Source organism: Miscanthus floridulus, chromosome 15 (genome assembly GCF_019320115.1).
Source record: "Miscanthus floridulus cultivar M001 chromosome 15, ASM1932011v1, whole genome shotgun sequence".
Lineage (NCBI taxonomy): Eukaryota > Viridiplantae > Streptophyta > Magnoliopsida > Poales > Poaceae > Miscanthus > Miscanthus floridulus.
In genome coordinates, this window is record NC_089594.1 from 21,663,311 (window position 1) to 21,689,647 (window position 26,337).

At 44.9% G+C, this 26,337-nt stretch overlaps 1 protein-coding gene and 2 long non-coding RNA genes across 4 annotated transcripts; all 3 read left to right on the forward strand.

Moving 5' to 3' along the window:
• The first annotated feature begins 519 nt into the window (after nt 1-519).
• Nucleotides 520-2,991, forward strand: LOC136508942 (uncharacterized). Of its 2 annotated transcripts, none has more exons than XR_010772152.1 (4): nt 520-955; nt 1,151-1,311; nt 1,487-1,692; nt 2,649-2,991. It is a non-coding gene; the product is annotated as an uncharacterized lncRNA (long non-coding RNA). The 2 variants fall into 2 exon arrangements; XR_010772153.1 differs by having other exon boundaries at nt 1,487-1,632.
• An 8,851-nt stretch (nt 2,992-11,842) lies between these two features.
• On the forward strand, nt 11,843-13,606 carry LOC136507183 (glycine-rich protein 23-like). Its single transcript, XM_066501981.1, has 2 exons — nt 11,843-12,248; nt 13,305-13,606. Exons 1-2 carry the CDS (start codon nt 11,843-11,845, stop codon nt 13,604-13,606), a joined length of 708 nt encoding a protein of 235 aa, XP_066358078.1.
• Nucleotides 13,607-24,283: 10,677 nt separating this feature from the next.
• On the forward strand, nt 24,284-25,953 carry LOC136508352 (uncharacterized). Its single transcript, XR_010771931.1, has 3 exons — nt 24,284-24,439; nt 25,301-25,515; nt 25,827-25,953. It is a non-coding gene; the product is annotated as an uncharacterized lncRNA (long non-coding RNA).
• Nucleotides 25,954-26,337: the final 384 nt, after the last annotated feature.

The following is a 26,337-nucleotide window of genomic DNA, read 5'->3' on the forward strand; positions in this document are numbered from 1 at the left end:
GGAAAAGTTATGAACGCGGACTCCGTGTAGAAGCATAAGAAAAAAACCAAATCTACAGGAAAAAAATTCAGACACGATGTGCTAAAGAGAAAGAAATTACAATCGCATTTAAAAAAGAAATAATCATGGACCCGTGATGGTGATGGACTTCAAATTCTAGACGTGGAGGGAAAAAATCTAAAAAAAAGAATAGCGTGGGAGGAAAACATTTATTTGGTAGCTCATGAGTCCGAATCACATATATGACCTAATATATTTTAGAATCGAACTCTATATCACGTTAGACAAGAGCTATATACTAACACATATGAGCATGGAATCGGACTCTGTATGAGCATGCTATTGAGAGTTCAGGGCTTCCTATAGCCCCAGCTCAAACACCAGTTGATCCGACCAAACCAGCTAGTCACCCAGCAACCCTCCCCGGCCCATCTCGGCCCACCTAGCCACGCCGGCCCATCCCCAAAACCCTAATCACAGGACGCCCCCACCCAGCCGCCAGCCCGCCACCCGCCCTTCCCCAACCCCTACCGGCGGCGGCCCCCACCCACATCCAAACCGGCTGCTGGCGGCGCTCTTCTCCTCTCCAGCAGCGGCGGCACAGGGGACATGGGCGCGACGGCGCCGCCCTCTTCCCCTCCTGCGACGGCGGCTTCCACTCCAGCCTGCGACGACCCTCCCACGCCCCGACGGCCGATGGCTTCCCCATCGCGACGACTTCCGCGGCCCTCCCCCACCCCTACGGCGACTGCGGCGGCCCTCCCAGCCCCCACCCGATGGCGGTCGAGGTGGCGCTCCTGGCCTGCGCGGATGGAGCACCTCGGCGGCGGCCCCCTTCCCCTCCCGCGGCGGCGCCCTCCTCGGGGCCATCCACGCAGTGTCCTCGGTGCGGCTCCTCCCGGCTACCTCCCGAGTTCTAGCGGCGCCGGCGACCCCTCACCTTTCGTACTCAACGGTATTACTCACTGCTTCTCTTCCCCTTTAGTTTCAGTTTCGAAATTGTTCCCATCCTCACGTGAGATTTTGTTTCTGTGATTTTGTGATCTCTTAATCTCCATTTTAAATCCGTGAGATTACTCACTGCTTCTCCTTTCATTTCTACTAACTATTATCTTTGTTGGCGTTCTGTATTTTCGGTCATCCAAATCAGAGGCCGGAGCTGCTAGCGCCGAAGACCGGCGTGCTGCAGTCTGGTGATGGCAGAAAAGCATGGCACAGTGGTGGTTGTCCCTGGATGCTGGAGCGAGCTCTCACGTCGGCCATGTTTCAGGAGTGGAGCAGCGGCTACTAGTCCAGTATTTTGTTGTTTTGGTGAGCTCCTTGTTCGAGGATGTATAGATACAGACTATATGCTTAGGATTTTGAATCATGTCGTCAACCACTATATGTTTCTTTTTATACATTGTTGGAAAAAAATCTATGCATTATTGGAGTATATTTCTATACATTATCAGAGCACATTTCTATACATTATTGTTGGCTGCAGGTGAAGCGGCATCACTAATTGCTAAGGATCTTCTGGTGGCCATGTACTGCCCCCCCTCGGCGGCATCTACAGTGACCGTAATGGCCCCTGCCTTCCACCCGGCGGCACCCCCTGCCACGACGCCCCTTCCCTCTACCCTGCCGACGGTGACGACCGCCCCTTCTCCTTGCGGATCCAACCTTGCCTTTCGCCTGGGTCGCAGCAAGGTTTTATGTGCATTTTATTTTTTATTTCTATGCATCTTGAACCAACCGTGTAAGCAAGCAACCACTGGTTTTTGCATGAACAAGAATGGTTTCTATGCAGTCGAGAGGAAGCAGTTGCTTCTTAAGCCATAGTTGTGCCATGTTTTGATTCGATTTGGTCGCAGCATTGTAGGAACATGGGGTTGCGGCAAATGAAGAGCTAGCAATGCAAGCAAGCATGGTTTTCTATGCAATATTGATGCCTCCATTTAGAGACAAATTGTTTATGTGCTTGCATACATAAGTTTCTATGCATAGTAATTATGATTCAGTGCAGGTTTTTAAAAAACTAGATTAATAATGATTCTCGTAGTTTGTTTTCATGTACTTTGATTTTTTATTTTCTATGCTTCTTGAGCCAACCGTGTAAGCAAGAAATCATCTAGAATTCTATACACTGTTGGAGCACACTTTATACATTGTTGGAACACAATTTTATACATTGTTGGAGTACATTTATATTTAATGTTGGAACACATTTCTATACATTGTATTAACAGTTATCCATGCATTCTTGGAACACTTATATACATCATTGGATGACATTTCTATACTTTGTTGTTACAAATTTCTATACAATTATCAATAATGGCTCTTGCAGTTTGTTTTCATGTACTTTGATTGTATGATCTGTTGGTCACATCCTGCAATCTATAAATTTTTCTAGATTTTTTTGTGATGATTTTTGCATTAATGTAGCTGACATTAATTTTACCAATAGGTTTCTGTGCCTGCTAAACGATATTTCTATGCCTTACCCTGTAAGGTTTATGTGCCTATTAAAACATTTTTGTATGCCTTTTTTTTGCCATTGTAAGGTTTCTACTCCTGCTAAAATATGTTTCTATTCCTATCTTGCCGCTGTAATGTTTTGCGCCTACTAAAACATGTTTCTATGCCTTTTTGTTGTGATGTAGGATGGCTACAATGAATTCCTCTCCATTTGGTGTTGAAGGGCGACGGTGGCTCAGACAAAGCACAAGGCTTGCGCCGTTCACGACTTCCTTGCCTTGCGGCGATGGCGTAGTGTGATCTTGATGTAGTTGATGGGTTAATGTAAAAAGTTGATGTCACAACAAATTTTGACACATTGTTGGAGCAGTTATCCATGCACTTCTACACAGTTTAATACATTATTGGAGCACTTTTCTACGCTTTGTTAGAACACTTCGACATATATTGTTGGAACAATTATTTGTACGCTTCGACACAATTCTATACATTGTTGGTACGCAATTCTATATATTGTTGGGACACAATTATATACATTGTTAGAGTAGTCTGTAAATTTTTACACAATTGTGTACACTGCTCGAACATAATTCTATACATTGTTGGTGCATATTTTTATTTAATGTTGGAACACATTTCTATACATTGTAGGAATAGTTATCCATGTAGCTGACATTTCTATCCATTGCTGGATGACATTTTTATTCATGTAGCTGACATTAATTTCAAAAATAGTTTTCTACTCCTGCTAAATCAGTGAGAAGCATGTTGTGAGATGGGATCATTATGGATAGTCTACCCTAGTGGGTAGTGTTTTATATGTTTGTATGCATTGTTCCTCTATTAAATAAACATCACCTAGAGGAAAGCACAGTGTGGGTGGGTAGTTACAATGTTCGATATAATAACCCCCTAGTGGGAAGGGTTTCACGGGTTTCTAAGCATTGTTCCTCTATTAAATAATCATCCTCTGGTGGAATGTCCATCTCGTAGAGAGGTTTTTATGCGATAACAAAATTAATTTTTATTCATCAAACTATTATTTTTTATGCAATGTCGGTGCAAAAATGTTTCTACGTATCTTACCATTGATTCTATGAATCTGATTGTCCATCACGTGCTATTTTTCAAATTTCAAATTTCGGAGAAGACGAGATCATCTCTATGTTTTTAGACTTGTGGTCTCCATGTTCTACGCATTGTTCCCATATTAATTATACTTCTCCATATTAGGAAGCATGATGCTGGTCGAGGGCCCAGGGCTACAAATAGCTATTGGAAGCCCCACCCAGCCACCCCACCCAGCCCCCACAAAGCTGACGCGCACGCAGGTGGGGGCCCATGGGGACCCAACCGATCGGACGCATAAAATCCTAGGTCCGGCTGCGCTGAAATGTTTTTAGCGCGACGATACATAAAATCTAGTGGTTGCATAAATTAAAATCAATTTGTTACCGTATAAAAACCTCTCCGCAAGTGGGACGTCTGATAGCAGCTGACGCAGGCTGACACATGCATGCATGTGTGCGTCCACTCTAATCTCTTCTATTTTTTCGCGATAATTTCTCAACAAAACATCCGATTCAAAACTGGTTTTCACCATTGAACTCCTGACATTTTTGTGCACGATTCAAGATCCATTATGAATATATTTTTTGAAAAAATTTAAAATTCATAAATTTGTGCATTAAGATATAGAGTTTTATGTTGTCGTCTGTGCATAGAATCTTGTGAGGGAGAGCATAAAAGCATGGAGACGATCTTGTCTTCTCTAAAATTTGAAATTTGAATCATGGCACATGATGGCCGATTGGATGCATAGAACATGGAGATCGCAAAGCGTAAAACATGGAGACGATCTCGTCCTCTCGAAATTTTGAAATTTGAATCGTGGCACATGATGGACGATTGGATGCACAAAATCAATGGTCAAGATGCGCAGAAAAGTTTTTGGCGCTGACATTGCATAGATTAGTGGTTGGATGAATAAAATTTTAATTTGTTACCACGTAAAATCCTCTATGCGAGATGAACATTCCACTTGACACAAACGTGATTGCCACCACAAAAAGATCATGCTTCACACTATAGGGTTGTATAATTAATATGGGAACAATGCATAGAAGATGGAGACCGCAAGCATAAAACATGGAGACAATCTCGTCTTCTCCAAAATTTAAAATTTGAAAAATAACAAGTGATGAACGATCGGATTTGTAGAATCAATGGTTAAGATGCGCAGAAACATTTTTGGCACCGATATTGCATCGAAATTAGTAGTTAGATAAATAAAAATTAATTTTCTTACTGCATAAAAATTAGTGTTCCAACAATGTATAAAATTGCATACCAACAATGTATAGAATTATGTAGAAGCACATAGGTAATTGTTCCAACAATGTATGTCGAAGTGTTCTAACAATGTATAGAAGAGTGCTCCAACCATGTATACAATTGTGTAGAATTGCACAGATAACTGCTCCAACAATGTATACAAATTTGTTGCAACAATGTATAGAATACATACCAAGTTACAGTTTAGCCATGCATAGAAACTTATGCACATAATCATAAGAACACAAAATCAACAAACAAAATCAATGCTAACAGCCACCATGGGGAGGTAGGGGAGGGGAGGATGCACCATCAGGTGGGAGGGAGAGGGGGTGACGTGGAGGCCATGCGCATATCCACCATTGGGAGGTCGGGCCACCGGTTGTGGAGGGGGTGGCTGCGTGTCGTCGGTCATGGACGGGTTTGCTGCACGCCGTTGTTTGGGAAGGGGGTGGCCGCGTGCCGCCGGTCGGTGGAGCGGGGATCCGATGCCGCCACAGCAGGGGGTATTGGGGCTGACGAGGGGCAAGGGAAAGCCGCACAGAAACATCCTTCCAACCATCCTACATCACAACAAAGGCATATAAACATGTTTTAGCAGGCGCAAAAACCTTACAGTGGCAAAGAAAGGCAAAGAAACATGTTTAGTTACGCGCATAAATCTTACAGCGGCAAGAAAGACATGTAAACATGTTTTTGCAGACACAAAAATCTATTATGGTCCCAACCCAAACCTTGCTTGTCACTTGGGTGAATGTATAATTAATAGAGAAACAATTTTACACAATTCTATACATTGTTGGTACACAATTCTATAAATTGTTCTATGCATTGTTTGGGTTGGGCCGTCACAATCCTGGTACAATAATCCCCTAGAAGGGAGGGGGGGTTTAGGTTCTATGCGCTGTTCCTATATTAATTATACGTCCCTAGAGTGAGAATAATGGTTTGTGTTGGGGTTGTCATGGTTTTGGATAAAATAATCCCCCACAGGGGAGGGTTTTTATTGCGTTCTATGCATTGTTTCTCTATTAATTATACATTCGCCCAAGTGGGAGGCAAGGTTTGGGTTGGGACCATAATAGATTTTTGTGCTTGCAAAAACATGTGTCTTTCTTGCTGTTGTAAGGTTTTTGCGCGTACTAAAACATGTTTCTATGCCTTTCTTTGCCACTGTAAGGTTTCGGCGACTGCTAAAACATGTTTCTATACCTTTGTTGGGATGTAGGATGGTTGGAAGGATGTTTCTGTGCGGCCTCTCCATCTCCCTCGTCGGCCCCAATACCCCTTGCTATGGCAGCATCGGATCCCTGCTCCACCGACATGTGGCACGCGGCCACCCCCTTCCCAATCAGTGGTGTGCGGCAAACCCGTCCATGACCAGCAGAACGCGGCCAATCCTCCATGACCGATAGCACGTGGCCACCCCCTACACGATCGGTGGCCCAACCTCCCAATGGTGGATTTGCTCGTGGCCTCCACATCACCCGCTGTCCCTTCCACCCGACGACACATCCTCCCCTCCCCTACCTCCCAATGGTGGTTGCTTGCTTTGATTTTGTTTGTTGATTTTGTGTTATTATGCTTGTGTGCATAAGTTTCTATGCATGGCTAAATTGTAACTGTGTATGTATTGTTTATATTGTTACAACAAATTTGTATACATTATTGGATCAGTTATCTGTGCACTTCTATACACTTATATACATGGTGGGAGCACTCTTTTATGTATTGTTAGAACACTTAGACATACATTGTTGGAACAATTATCTGTGCGCTTCTACACAATTCTATACATTGTTGGTACATAATTCTATACATTGTTGGAACACTAATTTCTATGCGGTAAGAAAATTAATTTTTATTCATCTAACTACTAATTGCTATGCAATGTCGGCGCCAAAAATGTTTCTGCGTATCTTGACCATTGACTCTATGAATCCTATCGCCCATCACTTGCTATTTTTTCAAATTTCAATTTTTAGAGAAGATGAGGTCTCCGTGTTTTACGCTTGCAATTTCCATGTTGTATGCATTATTCCCATGTTAAATATATGTCCCCATAGTGGGAAGATGATGTTGGTGGAGGCAATCACGATTGTGGAATATCCATCTCGCGGAGAGGTTTTTACGCGGTAACATAATTAATTTATTCATCCAACCACTAATTTCTATGCAACGTCGGCGCCAAAAACTTTTCTGTGCATGTTGACCATTGATTATATGTATCCAATCAACCATCACTTGCCATGATTCAGATTTCAAATTTTAGAGAAGACGAGATCGTCTCCATGTTTTTATGCTTGCGGTCTCCATGTTCTATGCATTTTCCCATGTTAATTATACACCCTCATAGTGGGAAGCATGATGTTGGTGGAGGCAATCACAGTTATGTTAGGTTTAATGTCCATTTTATGGAGAGGTTTTTACATGGTAACAAAATTAGTTTTTATTCATCCAACCGCTAATTTCTATGCAACGTCGGTGCAAAAACCTTTCTACGTATCTTGGTTCTATGCATCCAATTGGCCATCACGTGTCATGATTAAAATTTCAAATTTTGGAGAAGACAAAATCGTCTCCATGTTTTACGCTTGCGGTCTCCATATTCTATGCATTGTTCCCATGTTAATTATACACCCCTATAGTGGAAAGCATGATGTTGTGGAGGCAATCACGGTTGTGTTAGGTGAAATGTCCATCTCACGGAGAGGTTTTTATGCGGTAACAAAATTAATTTTTATTCATCCAACTACTAATTTCTATGCAACGTCGGTGCAAAAAACTTTTTTGCGCATCTTGACCATTCTTTCTATGCATCCAATCGGCCATCATGTGCCGTGATTCAAATTTCAAATTTATGAATTTTAAATTTTTTCAAAAACAATATACACAATGGATCTTGAATCGTGCACAAACATATCAGGGGTTCAATGGTGAAAGCCGTTTTTGAATCGGATGCTTCATTGAGGAATTATAATGAAAAAAACGAAAGAGATTAGATTGTATGTGCGCATGCATGCATGCATCAGCTTTGTCAGGTTGTATCAGCTGGAAGTCCTACTTGTGCGAGAGGTTTCTATGTGGTAACGAATTAATTTTAAATCATCCAACTACTGATTTCTATGCAACATCGCGATAAAAACTTTCCAACGCAGCTTGACATGGGATTTTATGCATTCGAATCAGCTGAGTCCGCAGGGTCCCCACATGCACGTGCGCGTCAGCTCCACGGACCTAAATGGTTGGGCTGGGTGGGGTGGCTGGCTGGGGCTCTCTGTTAGCTATTGGAAGCCTCGGGCTCCCAATGGCTATATATATATATGTGTGTGTGTGTTTGGACAAAAAAACTCTCCATTGTCCGATAGTTAGGAGAAGGTGAACGAAAAAATGAATGGATGAAAAAAATGGTTGGAAATTTTGCCTCTTTATTATTAGGTATAGATTAGATAACTATAGCAACACTGGATAGTATCTTTCACACATCACACGTTCGTGAGATGAGTGAGAGAGGGAGACCGCCCCCTTGGCGGTCGCGCTCTCCATCAGTCTCACGTTGTAGATCAAAGGATCGGTTGAGCGACACGAAGGTAAGTTCTTCTGGCAACTTGGAAGAGGAAACTGAGATGGAGGATGAGAACGGCGAATGGAAGTTCGTCGGTGGTTGTAGTCATTGGATGACATCCGATCCTGCAACGGACCTCTGTCCCTTGGGAACAAGGTCTAAGTTCTAGGCTCTGGCAGACGATGATGACTCTGATGAGGAGGTCACGTCCCAATCACCATTAATGCCGGACCTGGTTCACCATGCAGCGGTCCATGGCTTCTCTACGGCACATTTGTATGAGGCAGAGATGGCGCTGCAAGACTCATCGGTTCACCAACGAGTAGAGGAACCTCCTACTCTGGGTTCCATGGATACGAAGCCTGTAATGGTTCGGAAGATCTTGAAAGCACTGATGGATGTGCGGCGGACGGCGGTGAAGCCATGGTCCGGGAAACTACCGTGACCAAGGGTATCGCCGGCGATGACAATTGGTGACTGTGTGGTTAGGGCTGGGCATGGCCGACGGTCAGCCATCTAGGGCACTCTCTTGCAGACCTTGCAGCGGCTTCTCTCACCGACGCCAGCGTTGGGGACCGTCGGTGATCGTGTTCAATTTCAAACTCCGTGTGATCCAATTTCACCACATGGCAAGGAGACCCCGTCTCTGTCCGGCAATCTCACTGGGTCGGGTGGGCCTCAGGATGAGGACCAACGTGGGCCTCATGTGTAGATTGGGCTAGGACGTAGGACCTATCGTTGCGGCAAATTGGCTCCGCGTTTCCTACTGGGGAAATCACTATAGGATTCAGGTTCTTTGCCGAGTGCTTGAGGCACTCGGCAAAGAACACACGGCAAAAAATTGATCGGCAAAGCCCTCTTTGCTAAGTGTCTTTCATCGGGCACTCGACAAAGGCTTTACCGAGAGCCCCGGGGGCACTCGGCAAAGAAAAGCGACTGTCACGGTGCCAGCCCCGTTGATGGTCGCTTTGCCGAGTGCCAACCCTGCAGGCATTCGACAAATATTTTTTATTTTTTTTAAAAAAAATTCTTTGCTGAGTGCCCTCTATCCGGCCCTTGGCAAAGATGTTTTATTTTTGTTCTAAAAATTCTTTGCCGAGTGCCCCCTGGCCGGCGCTCGGCAAAGTTTGAATTTTTTTTAAAAAAAATCTTTGCCGAGTGCCCTCTGGCCGGCACTTGGCAAAGTTTGAATTTTTTTTAAAAAAAAATTCTTTGCTGAGTACCATGGTCATGGCACTCGGCAAAGCTAGAAAAATGGTTTTCCGAGCGCCCATTTTTCCAGCTTTGCCGAGTGTTGTGACCATGGCACTCGGCAACGAGGTCCTTTGACGAGTGCAATACTCGGCAAAGTGACCCAAAACGACAATTTTTAATTTTTTTACATTCCATCATGACAAATAAATTCATACAAACATATATCACAAATATATCTCATCCATCACATATATATCTCATTCATCACATATATATCTCATCCATCACATATATATCTCATCCATCCACACATCCATCCGCACATATCACATCCATCACAATATATATCACATATATAATAATAAGTGCTCAAGTCCATCCAAATAAATCCACAAGTCCATCACAAGTCCATCAAAGTCCACAAGTACATCACAAGTATATCACAAGTCCATCACCAAGTGAACAACAAATAAAAAAAATACAATGTGCACTCATCTCGGCCACTGCGACTGTGGTGAAGGCCCAGCTCCATCATTCGGAGGTGCATGAGGTGGATTATTTGAACCACCATCAGATGGAGACTGCACAAAGGAGAAAAGATTGCATGTGAGACAAGATTATTTGGATAGCTAATCTAGGAAGGTAGAGGCCATATAAGCAAAGCACAAGCGAAAGTAAAAAACTTTCATACTCACAGGAGTAGCTGTAGCTATAGGACGCGGAGGCGGAGGTGGAACCAACAGACCAGCTGGCAGAGAGAAGCCCACACATTGCCCAAGCCCTTGTAGGAACTCCGTAATGTCTGTCAGCCTCTACGCCTGGGCCTACCGCGCGGCCTCCAGCTGGGCCGCCATCCTCTGCTGCCCGGCCTCTAGCTCCTGACGTTGACTCATTTCTTGTTCCAGCCGGGCCTGCAATATTTCACTCCAATGTTTCAGTAATGCAAAGCTAATTAAGGTGTGTAAACACGCTACCCCGGCATCAGCATCAAAAGCCTCCACCCATGGTCTCACCACCTCCTCTCTCATACGATGGGCTTCACCATGGTGGACCCACCGGGTGTAGTCCGGCGTAAATCCATTCTTCACAAGATGTTTACCTATTTCCACCTTGTTTACCCTTCTCCTGTTTCCACATTTGTTGCAGGGACACAAAACTAGGCAATGTCCTTTAGCAGCCTTGCCAAATGCACTGTTCAAGAAAGCATTGGTCTTGTTCATCCATTCATTGGTGTAATCACTCTGACTTCTCCGGCCCGTGTACATCCACTGACAGTCATCCATCCTCTAACATATGTATCACCGAGCAAAGTAACCATCAATTGCATCTACATGGCGTTCCTACTGTCTAATAGGTGAGGATAGGTCCTAATCCCACCCGCAGATGCGTAGATGAGGTTAGTCTCCATGCTCTACTCCTATCTGAGACAGAATTTCGGCAGCACCTCCCCGTTGTTCTCCAAATACACGTCCTGCCAAAGAAGAGTGCATATCCGGAGAACAACAGGGAGGTGATGCTGAAACTCTATCTTGGATCAGAACAGACCATGAAAACTAACCCATCTACGCATCCGCGGGCTGTCCAAAAAATATGGACAATCCAAAACTGATACGGTCATAGATATGCAAAGATCTACATACCTCCAACCGTATCTCTTTCGAACAGGAGACGCCTAACTGCGTTACGCGATCTACGACCATGATACGAAAAGAGGGGTTATACCTAGGGTGGTGGTGGAGTCAGGCTAGCGGGGCCATGGTGAGGCGACGTGGTGCAGGCAGACCCGCAGCGGCGAGGAAGACGATCGAGATCACCGAGATACTCTGGCTCGGCTACGACGGCTCATCTCTGCAAAAAAAAGAACAAAATACTATCTCAGTTCAAAATTTTGGCAGAACCTCCCCTGCACGGTGAGGTATCCAAAACCTACAAAAAACATACGGCACGATGGCCGACAACCACATATACATATGCATTCAATTCAACATATCATTGCCAAGTCAAATTCATCCACCACCGCCGCCGCCGCCGCTGCCACTCTACTCTTCTACTACTACAACCACCACCACCACCGCCACTCTACTCTTCTACTACTACAACCACCACCACCACCACCTATTACTACTACTACCACCACAACCACCTACTGTACTACTACTACCACCACCTACTACTACTACTCTACCGAACTCTACTTCTACTAAAACATACTACCACTGCTACTCTACTACTCACCTATGGTGTCAGGGGCGGGGAGGGCATCGGGGCATCGGGGTCGGCCGAGGCATGCCAGGGACGTGGAGAGGATGCCCGCGGCGGTCGGGGGCGCACCGAGGACGGCCGAGGTCGCACCGAGAGGGTGGGGCGGCACTGCCGTGGGCCGGGGCGCGGGCCGCAGGGTTGGAGCGGCGGGCGCCGGTGGGCCACGGTGTCCGGGGTGGCCGGCGGAGGCGCGCCGGTGTGGGCGGGCTAGCGGGCGAAGGCGGTGGGGGCACACCGGTGGGGGCGCACCGCCGTGCGCGGGCGGCGGAGTGGCAGGGGCGCGTCGGCGGGGTAGGGCAGGCGGGGCCGGCGAAGGCGGTGGGGGCACGCCGGCGGGGGCGTGCCGCCGTGCGCGGGCGGGGCTTGCGCTGGGCGGCGCGGGATGGCGGGCCGGCCGGCGCGGGGCGGGGCGGGACGGCAGCGCGCGTGTGTGCGTGTGTGCGTGTGTGGGAGGGTGGGAGGTAACGGTTGGTCGGTTTGAGTGTGGATGGGCCGTTTGCCGAGTGCCCTGATCTGGCACTCGGCAAAGGACTAGGGCTGCCGGTTCGCCGAGTGCTAGATCGGGGCACTCGGCAAACGTGTTTTCCTTTTTTTGAAATCTAAACCCTAAACCGCACTGCATCGTACGTGATAACATGCACCAAACCTTCTCAAATTTTTATCACATCCTCCACATACGATATCATGACATCTCGACTAGTTTCATGATTTTCGGACTTCGTTTGCATTTTATAGAATTTAAAAACAATTCGTCCGCAAGTTCGTGGTCATGTTTCGTGAAGAAGATGTTCAAAATTTCGGGTTTGTTCCTGGATACGGCCTCACACTACACTCAATACCATGAATATCATTTTTTCAATCATTAAATTCCATTATTCGATGCACGTGCAGTTCAAATTTGCATTTTCTAAAAAAAATTCAATTAAATGAAATAAATTAACTAAATATAGCAAAAAGCCATAAAAATGTACCAGATTTTAACATGGAGTCTCATGTACTGTAGGAGGACTCGACAAAAATTTTGGAGTTCAAAAGTGGAGAAAAATATAGTTTGCCGTTATTCTTTGCCGAGTGTCAGGATCTGGCACTCGGCAAAGAAGTGGTTTGCCGAGTGCCTACCCACTGGCACTCAGCAAACCTGGATGGCAGGCGGCGGCCGTTACCTAATGCCGCTTTTTGCCGAGCACCAGGGTTTGCCGAGTGCCTGACACTCGGCAAAAAGGGCCTTTGCCGAGTGTCTGGCTTTGCCGAGTGCCTGACACTCGGCAAAGTCTTTTTTGCCGAGTGTATATCGTTGCCGAGTGCAGCACTCGACAAAATAGCTCTTTGCCGAGTGCCTGACTTTTAGCCCTCGGTAAAGAAAGTTGCACTCGGCAAAGGATCTGTTTCCCGTAGTGAATACGACCTCGACACAATCAACTCTAGAACCCTAGCCGCCACTCCGTCTCTGGTTTTCCCCTCGTATGTTCATGTGTGGTGCTTTCAGGCATGGCGATGGCGGGAGCAGCAGGAGCGGGGAACAGTGGTAGCGGCAATGGTGGTGATGTTGGAGGATGGGGATTCGGAGCCGGTTGTGGCGGTGGTCGCATAGGTGGTGGTGGAGGCATACATGGTGGTCGACATGGCCACGGCGACGGGTATGACTACAACAACAACGATGACAGCGCGTTCTTCAATGGCCCTCGCTTCAACCCCAACCTCGGGTCCCACCCGCCTAACTATGGTCCGAGCTGGGACTATGAACGGGGACGAGACAGTCGGCACAATGGCAATGGGAATAGTGGCTAGAATGGTGGATTTCAGCAAGGACGGAATTACCAACGTCATATGCCGCAGCGATTTCAGAGGGTGCCAGCACAAGCTCAACCACAACGCCAGGCATCAACACCTCCACATTTGTTGAATTAGTCAGCGAGCCAGCAACAGCTTGCACCTCAACCTCCACAGATAACCTCTGGACCGGCGCATTAGCCACCGTCGATGCAACCAGGGGTGGGGACAGAACAGAAGCAATAGGCTACCAAGGGACAGAAACAAGGAGGAGGGGAACATCTATAGATTAATGAGAAAGAAATAGTGTCGACTGAGCACAGCATGAACAAGGACTTGGGGCGGCAGTCGGCGTCTCAAGTTTTGCAGGGTTCCTCTTCCGCTGCTGGGACATCGGAAGTGCGGGCTGAGAACTTGGAGATAATGAAGGCCAGTACTGGTGCTATGGATGTGCAAAGGATAGCTACTACCAAGATGTGTAGGCGATGTGGAGTCAAGGGACACTTGATGTTCGAATGCACAGTGGTGGTCTACTGTGAAATTTGTAAGAGTACTGATCATGCTATGATTCGTTGTCCCATTCTCAAACAGCCCAAACCGGTAGTACAATTGGTCGGTCAGGCTGCTAATCCACTTACAAGTTTTTACATTCCTCATGCACGCCTATTCAGCCAGCTAAGAAAGACTCTAGATTGGCTTTAGTCTCTACTATCGGCAAGAACTTGACAGAGGAGGATGTCGTGGCATATTTGAGGGTTTTGATCTCTGATACTTCTGCATGGGAAGTGAAACGCCACAATGGTTTTGAGTTTAAGGTTCTTTTGCCTATGAAAGCTGACCTTACTAAGATGACAAGGTTTAACGCAGAGATGAAGGAAGGGGTGACTCTCAAATTTGAAGAATTTAAGGAAGAAGAGGAATATTTTGGACATGTCTTGCCAGTGGTTTGGATGCGGGTCACGAATCTACCAACGATTCTGAGGGAATATGTCATTTTGTGGGCACTAGGAACTCTCTTTGGTGTCACTCAGGAGGTGGACATGGTTACCACAAGAGCTAGCAATTTTGGGCGGTTTGCAGTGGCGGTACTGGAGCCTGATGCAATCCTGACAAAATTGGACGTTATCATCGGCAACAGATACTTCCAGTTGATTTTTGAGGTTGAACCATTTTCGCCAAATATTAGACTACGGAGCAAAACGAACACTCAAAATGAGGGGATTAAAGATCATGGTTTTGGAACAGCAAAGGACACCGAGATGAAGGAGGCAGAAAATACCAGAGACTCTTTTCCTTCAGATGCCAATATTAAAAACACAGAAGCTAGTCATGAGACCGGAAAGGAAACTCATGAGGCACAAATGATGGAACATTTTTCAAATGATGATCTGCTAGACGAGGAAAATGACCTTAGTGATGCAGCTTATTCCTTTTTAGGGGTTCAGAAAGGGAACTCGGTGGAGGTGAGAAACGCGGCAACACTTGCTGCTTCGGCACCAGCACGTTTGTCGTCTAGGCCAAGTGGGAAATTGGTGAACACAGTTTCTATGACACAGAAAATTACACAATCCTCTCGTGCAGAGAAATCAGAGGCTTTGGAAAGTGCAACAATGGGAATAACGCAGCGACCCATAGAAACGTTGCTGGGTACTGAACAAGGCGCGAAGGGATTGGATACACAGGCTATAGTGGCAAATTCAAAAAAGGTGCATAACTTGGGCCAGCCGGCTATGCCGGCTACTGGAACTACAGCTCGGGAGACGAAGCTTACTCCTCTCAGGCAGCCGTCTGGAATGATGGACGAGGAACAGATGGAAGTTTCACTTGGGCATTTTGGTGGGCCAACAGAAGGTGACGCACAGCACCATGGTGACTCTGATGCAATGTTGGAGGTAGGAATAGTGGCAAATGGTGAAACAAAAAATGATCTGGGGAGTATGATGAAGATGGCGGTTTTGTCTGATGGAGAGCTCACTCCGGTGCGGCGTAGTAAGCAGAATGCGGATGTGGAGGATGTGCACTCGTTTGACAGGGCAGAAAGAAGAGTTGCTGTCAAGAACCTCGAGGAACCCCAAGGTAATCTCGATGTTCATTCCTTTTGTTCTTTTTCTAACGTTCATATTGAGGAGAACCTAGGGGGAGTGGGCATTAGTTTGGTGTAACACCCTCAGTGTTACACTGTACAGTCTTCTGATAAAACACTGCATGTGCATCATGTTTATGTGATAGTGTATGAAATATAATGTGTAAATCAATTTCTGTGACTCGAAAGGTTCATCGAAAACACGAAACGAATGTTATATTTCATGTCGCGTTATGTCATTTAGGGTTCTCAATGAATTTTTATTGAATGAGAATGCTATAGAACGCATATACGAAACTTTAATAAAGTTTGTAGTACAAACTTCGTAGGTGGTGATGAAATACTTGCGGTCGAGAACGGAATTCGCTAGATAGCTTACTTAATAGCTTAGAAATCGCATTCGACACGAAACCGTTTAAGACTTAGCCGAAATTTCTAAGTCGGACAACGCTTTGACGAAGCTAGGTTTGGGAATTTTTGTAGGCGAATTGGATTAAGAAGTAGTGTAATTTCATGGTTGGTTTTAGTAGTTTGACATACAATCTCAAGCGTAAAATAGGTGGTGTAGCTACTGGATCATCGAGTTAGATTTTTTAGCAGCTTTAAAAAGCGTGCAAGACACATTTTTTAACGATGCCAGCGTCTGGCCGTGGTCACCGTGACTTGGTCGGTGTTGCCGCCAGCAGCACGCACGCACACGCCAACGTGCACCGCCGCCCAGGCCACACCACCATTGTCGCGCCCTGGCACGTGACTCACGCGCACATGCGCACGCTGGGGCCCAGCGAGCCTGGCCGCTCTGCCCGCCGTCGCATCCGCCTGAGTCACTCTGCTCACCATCGCCATCGCGTCGAGCTACGTCCTCGGTCACGCTGTGCTCCGATCGATGCTCGCACGACCACTGCTGCCACTGACCCTTCACGGCTACACGCGCATGGGATTGCCCCGCCTGCCTTCACCATCACGTCCACGTTCGTGCGTCACCACGCTACTACCTCCCCGAACCGGCGCCAGCCACTGCGGCGCATAGTGCCATGCCATCGTCGTCTTGTGGGTCATGGCGCTGCGGTCGCACGTCGTCATGTCGGACTTGTACGTGCACGTGGAGCCATCACCCATCGTGTTGTCATCCTCTCCCATTTAGTGACCATGCCACGCCATGCTCCCTGTCACATCGCCTTGAATCGCATCGGCCGAGCCACGCCAAGGCAAACCACAAAGCCTAGCCCTATCCTCGTAATCGTGCGTGTCTATAGCTTGAGTTGGAGTCTAGCGTCAAGCCAACACTGCCACTGTTGCGGCCGTACGATGTCGGGGCATCGATTTGAGTTTTCCCCATCGCCGACCACCATAAGACCGAGTTGAGTCGTCCATCTAATTAGCCTTGTGTAGTCCACCTCCTTCCAATTAACTATGCACCCAACTAGCCCTGTTAGTTAGCCCACGATTAGAGTCGTCTCGACGAGCCTTCATCCTCTAGTGAGGTAATGCGGGGCATTCTCCTCGCAGCGGTCCACCATGGTCGTCGAGGCAGGTGCTCTGCCAGGGCGTCGCTCCGTGCTCCGTTGTTTCAATTGAGCGGTGCCTTTGCGTCATGTTGACTTGGTTGCCTCGCCCGTGTAACAGTTTCGTCGGTGGAGCAATAGGTCACCGGGGACGCCATCGGCACGCTTGCCGTGAACTAGAACAACCTCACGCTCATGGCCAACCACCCCGCCGAGCCCCGTGACTTCGTCCAGTCCATCCTTCATGTATCTGGTGAGGCACCTTCGCTCCTAGGGTAGCGGTAGAGGCATTGGGCTAGGTTAATTCACCGGTGTCGGTGTCACCACGGCCAAACCCCGCCGTGGTGCGTGGCCACGCCTCTATGTGGCTCCAATCGTGGTGTTTATTACCTCTATCGAATGCGCTTGTGATGAGGAATGTCGCGGTGGTGAGTATTGCTGCCGAGGGGGTCTGTGCTCGCCGGCATTTGGCCGGAGATGCCGCGGCCTCTATTAAGTTCTGGCCAGGGACCTTGAAACGAGAATTCGTAGAGAACCGACGGGCTAAGTGCGAGCGTCAGAGAGAGAGAGAGAGAGTGAAATAGTGGAAATGACTGCGGGTTAATTTAGTTGAAAGCCAGGGTCTCTTTTGCATAATTGTCGGCACGCGCGTGGGTCTCCCCGTGTTGGGCCACTGTCGCGCGTGGGCCGAGCCACATGGGCCGTGCCAGTGTGCATGCGCATGCGGGGCGTTGGAGTGGGCCGAGCCGCTCGCTCGCGGGCCGTGTTGAGGAATCTGGTTTTTCATTTTCTAGTGAATTAATAAATGTTTATTCAATTTAGTTTTGAGCTGAACTTTGAAAAATGATAGTAAATGTTGTAGGTATCCAAAAATAATGAAACAAAATTTGTTGGGTTCACAAAAATGCCATCTATCTGTTGGTGTAGTTAGTTTATAGTTAGCTATGATAATGATTGTCATAAATTTAATTTAGAAAGCTTAGTATTATGTAGCTCAATATTTGTAGGAATTTTTGTGGCAAATCGGTGATAGCTTTAGCCATAAATTTTTTACAGTAGGTTCCTTAGATTATTGTGTACTCACTATAATTTTTGTAGCCCTAGAGTAGGTTGATAAATAGAGTAGCTAGTACTCTCTGTTTAATCATATATAGAGTAAATCGGTATTAAGAGTAAGAATACCTTTAGTTGCTAAGATAATATGTCATGCTTCATACTTGTTAGTGGTAATAGTAGGTAACTTAGCACCTTAGTCGGTAGAACTCGTTTAATAGCTTGATAGACGTATTTTTATTTAAGAGTTTCTGTTGCCGTATTACTAAGTGTTGCATCATCATTTTATGCATGTAGATCACGAGTTGGTAGAGTTCATGCCTGCGGATGAACATGACTACGAGGAGGTCATTGAGGAGCATAAGGAGGAGATCCTCGTGTAGAAGGGAGCCTCAGAGCCTTTTGGTGCTGACTTTGTTGACCCGCTGCCTACCCAAGGCAAGCCCCGATGCATAACCCATATTTTTAATGATCACTAAATATATATATGATGTGCATTTACGTTACAGGTATTTTATGGAAACTACATGCATAAATATATCTACCTATGAGTCCGACTAGTATAGGCCGAGTAGCTGCTATGCTTAGGATTTCGGTCGCATGAGTAACCTGCCGTTACTCGCAATAGGTGGTAATTATGATCACTCATGATAAAATGGTGGAAAGGAAAATGGTGACCGGGCAGGGATATGGTTTGGGTATTGGTGGGTGTAAGAGGTTATGTTCTGCGGCCAACAGGGCATAGCTTGGTTACACTTTTTCCCTGTCTATGTTGGTTAAGGACCGGCCATTGTATTGGGCTCTAGGCAAGTCATAGATTTATTATCCCAAGCACATACTTGGGTATGGGCATAGGAAAGACTTGTTGCTCTCTTGTCGTGGGTTCCGGCTCTTTCCGAGCCGACTGATTGGAGGCGGAGATGGTGGAGGTCCTTGCACCACACTAAGTTTGGGACTTAGAAGTGGGGGCTTGGAGTCCAAGTTTGGATGAGGACCTAGACCCCATGACAAGAGGGTGATGGGTTAGTCCTGCTTGTGCCTAGGGTACAAGCGGGGCATGTGTTTTCGGAGTACCTAGTTGGGGGCATTGATTCATGAATCGCCGACATTCCGGTATGGCTTGTCTACGGTCTAGCACCGTAGTAAGAACTGAAAGATGGAAGGTGATGAAATGGAACTGATTGCACAACTCATGCTTGAAAGTAGAACATGTGCTTACATAGAATGGCTAGATAATAAATTAATCATGGCTGCTAATAATAACATAAATAAAGACTCACTATTAGTATTGCTTTCTACAAAAAGGAAACCAGCAAACCATAAAGCTTTGCATATCCCTTGGAGTCGGGAAACTATTCCCACTAGTCGCATAAGTCTTGCGAGTATATTGTGTACTCAGGGTTTATTTACCCCTGTTGCAGGTAATGCTTGAGGAGTACCGTTGTGTGAATGATTCTTCTGGTGGGCATAGACGGATCCTTGTTCCTTATCGCTAGATGTTTATTATCATTCTGCTGTTTAATATTCCGCGCTCTGAATTTGGCAATGTAATAATGAATTTCTAAGAACTCTGGATGTATGAAATAGATTAAGTATTGTAACTCATTCTTATTATTGGATCCTTGGGGGAAAATGTGGATCTTTCAGGCTCTCCCTTAGGGTGTGCCCGACGGAACCGCTCGCTGCAGCTTGCTTTCGGGGTGCTTAGTGTCTGATGGAAGACGAGCGCCTCCGTAAGTACGTTATTTCATGCGGTTCTGCCACATTTGGGGAGCAATGATAATTTAATTCTTGGGTCTATTTCTTTAATCAAAGATGTTGAAGCAGAAAGATTGAAAGCACCTAAAACTATCAACAAACTTGAGAATGATTGTGACTTTGAGGAGGATGAGATCGATCCCGACACCTCCACTATTAGTCGACTCTGTGGTGACTTAACGGAGGAGGTGATGGACGATAGTAATGCGGACCTTGATGGCATATTGGTTAATGTACCCATCAAGGTGGCAAAGAATAAAAAGAAATTGAAATTTCTCAATAAGAATATAGCCTTGAGGAAAAAACAAAACTTTTATTCTAATGAAAGGTGTATTCTGGAATTGCAGAGGACTACGTGACTTAGCTAAACATACATTCTTACACGATGTGGCTGTAGATAATAAACTTGATTTTATAGCTTTATCAGAAACCAACAAAAATAGTTTCTCGACTCAGTGTCTAGAAAATTTTTGTGGGGGGTTGATTTTGTGTGACATTGGCCATGCCCTCGGGGAATGTCTGGGGGAATGCTAATGGGGATAAATCAAGATTTTTTTGAAGTAGAAAGTATTGAGGATGGTGAATTTCATATCAAGTTTATTCTTAAAAATAAAGTGGATGGTTTTTGGTGGGCTCTTTTGTCTGTTTATGGTGCGGCACAAGATGAATATAAAGAACAATTTTTATCTGAGTTAGTATGAGCATGTTCTAATTGTGGGAATCTACCCTTCTTAGTAGTGGGAGATTTCAATATCATCAAAAACCCATCAGAAAAAATAATTCGAGGTACAATGATAGATGGCCACTTTTGTTTAACGTTATTATTGAAACCTTGAACTTAAGAGAATTGGAAATGACGGGAAGGAAATACACTTGGGCTAACTATGCGGAGGTTCCAATTTTTTAAAAAGTTGGACCGTATTTTGGTAACAACAGACCGGGAGCAAAAATTTCCGCTAGCCTCTATCCAGGCTTTGACACGAGAGATCTCAAATCACACACCCCTGTTACTAGATGCTGGCACACCGTCTCACCAAGGCAATGCTAGGAATTTTAAATTCGAGCTACGATGGCTAACAAGGGATGGTTTTTGATCTGGTTAAGGGGGTCTAGGAATCTGAGAATAGGGGTCGGTCACCATTGGAACAGTGGCAAAACAAAATTAGAAGACTACGACGTTTTCTTAGAGGTTGGGCTAGGAATTTGGTTTCTCAAAATAGAAGAGATAAATCTAATTTGCTAGCTAAGATAGATGTGTTGGATAGAAAGACTGAGACAACTTTGTTGTCATCTCAAGAAGTGGAGCTTAGACATCATCTCAAAGGCCAATTTACTAAGTTGCTGAGAGAGGAAGAAATTTACTGGTTCCAACAATCTAAAGCAACAAAGTTATTACAAGGGAATGATAATACTAAGTACTTCCATATGGTGGCAGATAGCAGACACAGGAAAACAAAAAATGTACAATTAGAACAGGAAGAAGGAACTATTGTCGGGGATGATAATTTGAAAAATTATATTACTAATTACTATAAAGAATTGTTTGAACCTCATACTCAAAATTCTTTCTCAATGGACAAGACTTTGAGGTATGATATATCTCAGGTATCGGAGGAGGAGAATGAGGTATTGATGGCTCCATTCAGTGAGGAGGAGGTTAAAATGGCCATCTTCCATATGGAACATACCAAGGCACCTGGTCGGATGATTTTTTTCGCTGAATTTTACCAATTTTTTTGGGAGATTGTGAGGCCGGATTTAATGAGCCTTTTTTATGAATTCCATGCGGGCGACTGCTGATTCATAGCATTAATTTTGGAGTAATCACGTTACTACCGAAGGTTGCTGATGCAGCCCAGATACAACAGTACCGACCCATATGTTTATTAAATATGAGCTTTAAGATTTTTACGAAGGTGATAAATAATAGAATTTTGAAGGTGGCAGACAAATTGATAGGACCTTCACAGACATCCTTTATCTCGGGTCGCTATATCATGGAGGGAGTTGTTATTTTGCATGAAACAATTCATGAACTGCATATAAAAAAGCAGGACGGAGTGATACTGAAACTAGACTTTGAAAAGACATACGACAAATTAAAGTGGCCTTTTGTGCAACATGTTCTCAGGATGAAAGGATTCTCACCAACTTGGTGTGAATGGATTTCAAAAGTCATGACTAGAGGGAGTGTTGCAGTAAAGGTCAATGATAATATAGGACATTTCTTTCAAACTAGGAAAGGAGTGCGACAGGGGATCCATTATCTCTGATTCTGTTTAATATAGTGGTTGATATGCTGGCTATCCTTATTTCACGAGCTAAAGAGACGGGACAAATCAAGGTTGTTCCACATTTGGTAGATGAGAGACTCTCGATCCTTCAGTATGCAGACGACACTATCATCTTTATGGACAATGATCTAGAGAGGGCTAAAAACATGAAGCTTTTACTTTGTGCTTTTGAACAGTTATCAGGACTCAAGATCAATTTCCATAAAAGTGAGATGTTTTGTTATGGAGCAGCCAGAGCTAGACAAACTGAATATATACAAATTTTTGGGTGTGATATGAGGTCATATCCCTTTCGATATCTAGGAATTCCTATGCACCATAGAAAACTCATGAATAAGGATTGGAAATATGTTGAAGAAAGATTTCAAAAAAGATTGAACTGTTGGAGAAGTAAGTTGTTGTCGGTAGGAGGGAGGCTGGTTTTGATTAATTCTATTTTGAGTAGTCTCCCCATGTTCATGTTTTCCTTTTTTGAAGTACCTAGAGGAAGTCTGAAGAAGCTGGATTACTTCAGATCACGGTTTTTCTGGTAGAGTGATGATCACAAGAAAAAATATAGGTTGACTAGATGGAAAGTAGTTTGTACTCCGAAAGACCAAGGAGGGTTGGGAGTTTTAAATTTAGATGTCCACAACAAGTGTCTTCTAGGTAAATGACTTTTCAAGTTGATTAATAGAGATGGGGTCTGGCAAAAGATACTTATGAATAAATATATAAGGGACAAAACTTTGTCATAGGTTCAATACATGCCCGAAGATTCTCGGTTTTGAGCTGGCCTCATGAAGGTCAAGAGGACATTTCTCTTGCTAGGCAAGTTTGATCTAGGTGACGGGTCTCAAATGCGATTTTGGGAGGACTCGTGGATAACATCACGTCCACTAAAATATATCTTTCCTGCACTATATAATATTGTTAGGGAAAAAAGTGCTTCTGTAAGAACGGTGTTATCCATGGCACCGTTAAATATAGCCTTCAGGAGATCTTTGGTAGGGGTTAATTTACAAGCATGGCATGATGCGGTTGCAATGGCTATCAATGTACAATTAACAAACCAAAGAGATCACTTTGTATGAGGGTTACACCAGAATGGATTATTTTCGGTTAAATCCATGTACAGAGCCTTAGTGACAGCAGAAGCTGTACCTTATAACACTTTTATTTGCAACTAAAATTACCTCTCAAAATCAAACTTTTTTGTGGTACTTGTACAAGGGAGTAATCTTAACAAAGGATAATTTAGTAAGGCGACAGTGGCAAGGAGATAGAAAGTGTTGTTTTTGTTCTTCTGACGAGTCTATACAACATCTATTCTTTGACTATCATTTTGCTAAATTCGTGTGGTGAACTGTTCTTGTTTCCTTTAATTTATTACCTCCAACTAGGGTTCACAATTTGTTTACAGGCTGGTTAGACAGGATAAATAGGAAACTGAAATCTAAGATTCTTGTGGGTGCAAGTGCGATTTATTGGGCGATTTGGTTAATTCGGGATGATATAATTTTTGACAAGGCCGTAGCACCATCTTACTTGCAGGTTATCTTCAGGGGACCTACTAGAACATGTCCTGGTCCCTATTTCAGAAGGTGGAGGATCGCCAATTGACGAAAATGGGATGCAGAAATATTGAGACAACCACGATAGAGGTGTTTGCAAGACACGGTTGGAAATTTAGTAATAGAATTGCTTTATAGATGTCGAGTTTGGAAGCTTTTCCTTCATTTTTTTTGGTTCAAAACTTTGTGTTTGAGATTGCGTGGACTGCAGTGGTTGTGTTTGTAATAAAGAATACCTATATGCATTGGACGATGCAGAAGCTGGGATATTCATATATTCTCTTTTCTAAAAATAAGGTATAGATATAGATATAGATAAAAAGGAGAGAAAGAAAGAAATAGAAAAACAATTTGCAAAAAGAAATCCGTGTAAAAAAGACGTGCCTGGAGAATGCCCGGTGTGGGTGCGCTCTCCTGGGCCGGCAAACCCCGACCTGGGCTATGGCCCGTCCACCGCATGGTCCCTTCCGAGTTCCGTCCACGGTTCCCCCGGCAGCCCGCCTGCGTTCTGTGATTCTGTCTCCGACGAATCCGCCGCTCCCGTCCTACGCCAGGTGCGCAGGCCTTCGTCGGTCTCTTCGCCGGCGACGAGCACCCAGCAGCAGGTATTCCCACCCTTCTCTTCCCTTCCTGTTGTGCGAAGCCGAGCACCCCGGACCCTAAATTAAAGATGTTTTGCTATTTGACTGATGCCTACTAGCCTCGAGCTTTTTTGCAAAAAATATCGGGTGTAGATGTGTAAATCCATCTGCCTGTGCTGGGTCCGCCACTGCGCCATATCATTGTCTGCCGACACAATTGCGCTAGTTTTTCTTTGATTATTCCCTAATAATCCAACAGATATCTGATATTTCCGTACTTATTTGATAACATCTCTTCAAAGTATTTACCATTGATTTACTCAAGTTGAGTTGATTATTGATTCTTCTCGCAGATAAAAAAGTTGAGTTGATTTATCCGTGATAAAACTGGGCCGCATCAGATGTGTGGTGTGTGTTCCAGCCACGTTTCCTTGAGAAAAACTATGCACCTGAAAGTTGACAATCTATAACTATAGAAGGAACCTATAGAGTTCAGAAAGAACAAAGTTGTCTACTATCATTGAAATCTGCAATGAACCTAGACTTCAGAAAGGACAAAATTGCCTACTATGGTTATGATATATAGCTCTGTGACATTCCTGCACTAGCACTGTAAAGGGAAAAGCAAGACCAAAGAAATAAACCTGTAGGATATGACCTATCTGGGGAAGAGAGTTTTCTAACTTGCATCATTCAGAACTGTTATCATCAATTGATGGAGTTCATAAAACATTTTATTTAAAGCATTTGGGAATCAGAAAAATATAAACGTGTGATGATATGTAGTGTAACTTTTTATCTGCAGCCGATACTTGATGTTGAAGTTGTCACCTATGATAAGACCTCGTCCTAATTGTATCTAGTGCTTCCTTTGTCATCTTGCAGCTTTGGCCACTCAATCGGCCTGTTCGCTGGTTGGTTTCTGGGCTAATAAGTCCGGCTGGTGTTGGTTTGTTGTGAGAGAAAAACACTGTTGGTTGGCTGATAAGCCCTGGCTGAAACCAACAAGCGAACATGCTAAATGTCAATGGTTACATGTTCGAGGAAATGTCAATGGTTACTATGGAAGCAGTCCAATCATACTGCCAATTGAGCCTCTGGTTGGTTTACTTTCGCTATCATATGAAAAATATAAATCATTTTCTCGGCTGAACATACTCACATTCATCGGGAGAGAAAGGAGAGACATGAATATCAATTGTTTGATAGGTTCGCATCATACATTTGTGGGTTCTTAAGATAAGTTAGAAGTCTAAAATCTGAACAGTTATATTTATGTTGGGTATCAATTTTCAAATTTGTGTGGACATTTGTTTTTTGTTGCATATTTTTGTATGCCTATGTCAGTTATGTGAGAATTTCTTATAGTTTTAAATTTTTAACATCTAATTTATTCCTTTTTCTCCAAAAGGTATATAGATTAACATCTTCAGTACCTGAGATCTTCCTTCAACTAGCAAAGGGAACTAGGATTCCATTCCTCAGTCCTCATCGACAGATGTAAACAGATACAATTCTTCATATTACGTTGTTACAGCTTATAGTTTGTTTGTATGTAGCCTGTCGGGGACTAATACTAGGGTACCCGAAGAGGAGGAGTTAATGACTATCAACATTGACTCATCCGAACAATCAAGAGCACGACTACAGATCCAACCGACCCCCCGGTGCGCAAGCTCTGCTTCTTCCAGCCTCTGGGTCTGCGCTCCGCCTCGCCCGACCCCTGGGTCTGCGCTCCGCCTTGCCCGACCCTTGGGCCTGTGCTCCGCCTCGCCTGACCCCAAGGTCGCGGGCTCCGCCTCGCCCCACCCTTGGGTCTACGCTCCGCCTCACCTGACTCTTGGGTCTGCGCTCCACCTCACCCGACCCCGAGACCGCGGGCTCCGCCTCGCCTGACCCTCAGGTTTGCGCTCCGCCTTGCT

Coding starts and splice junctions, on each gene's coding strand:
- LOC136507183 (XM_066501981.1), top strand. CDS start 11,843: ATGCCAGGGACGTGGAGAGGATGCCCGCGGCGGTCGGGGGCGCACCGA. Junction 12,249..13,304: donor CGGGACGGCAGCGCGCGTGT/GTGCGTGTGTGC, acceptor TGGTGCTTTCAG/GCATGGCGATGGCGGGAGCA.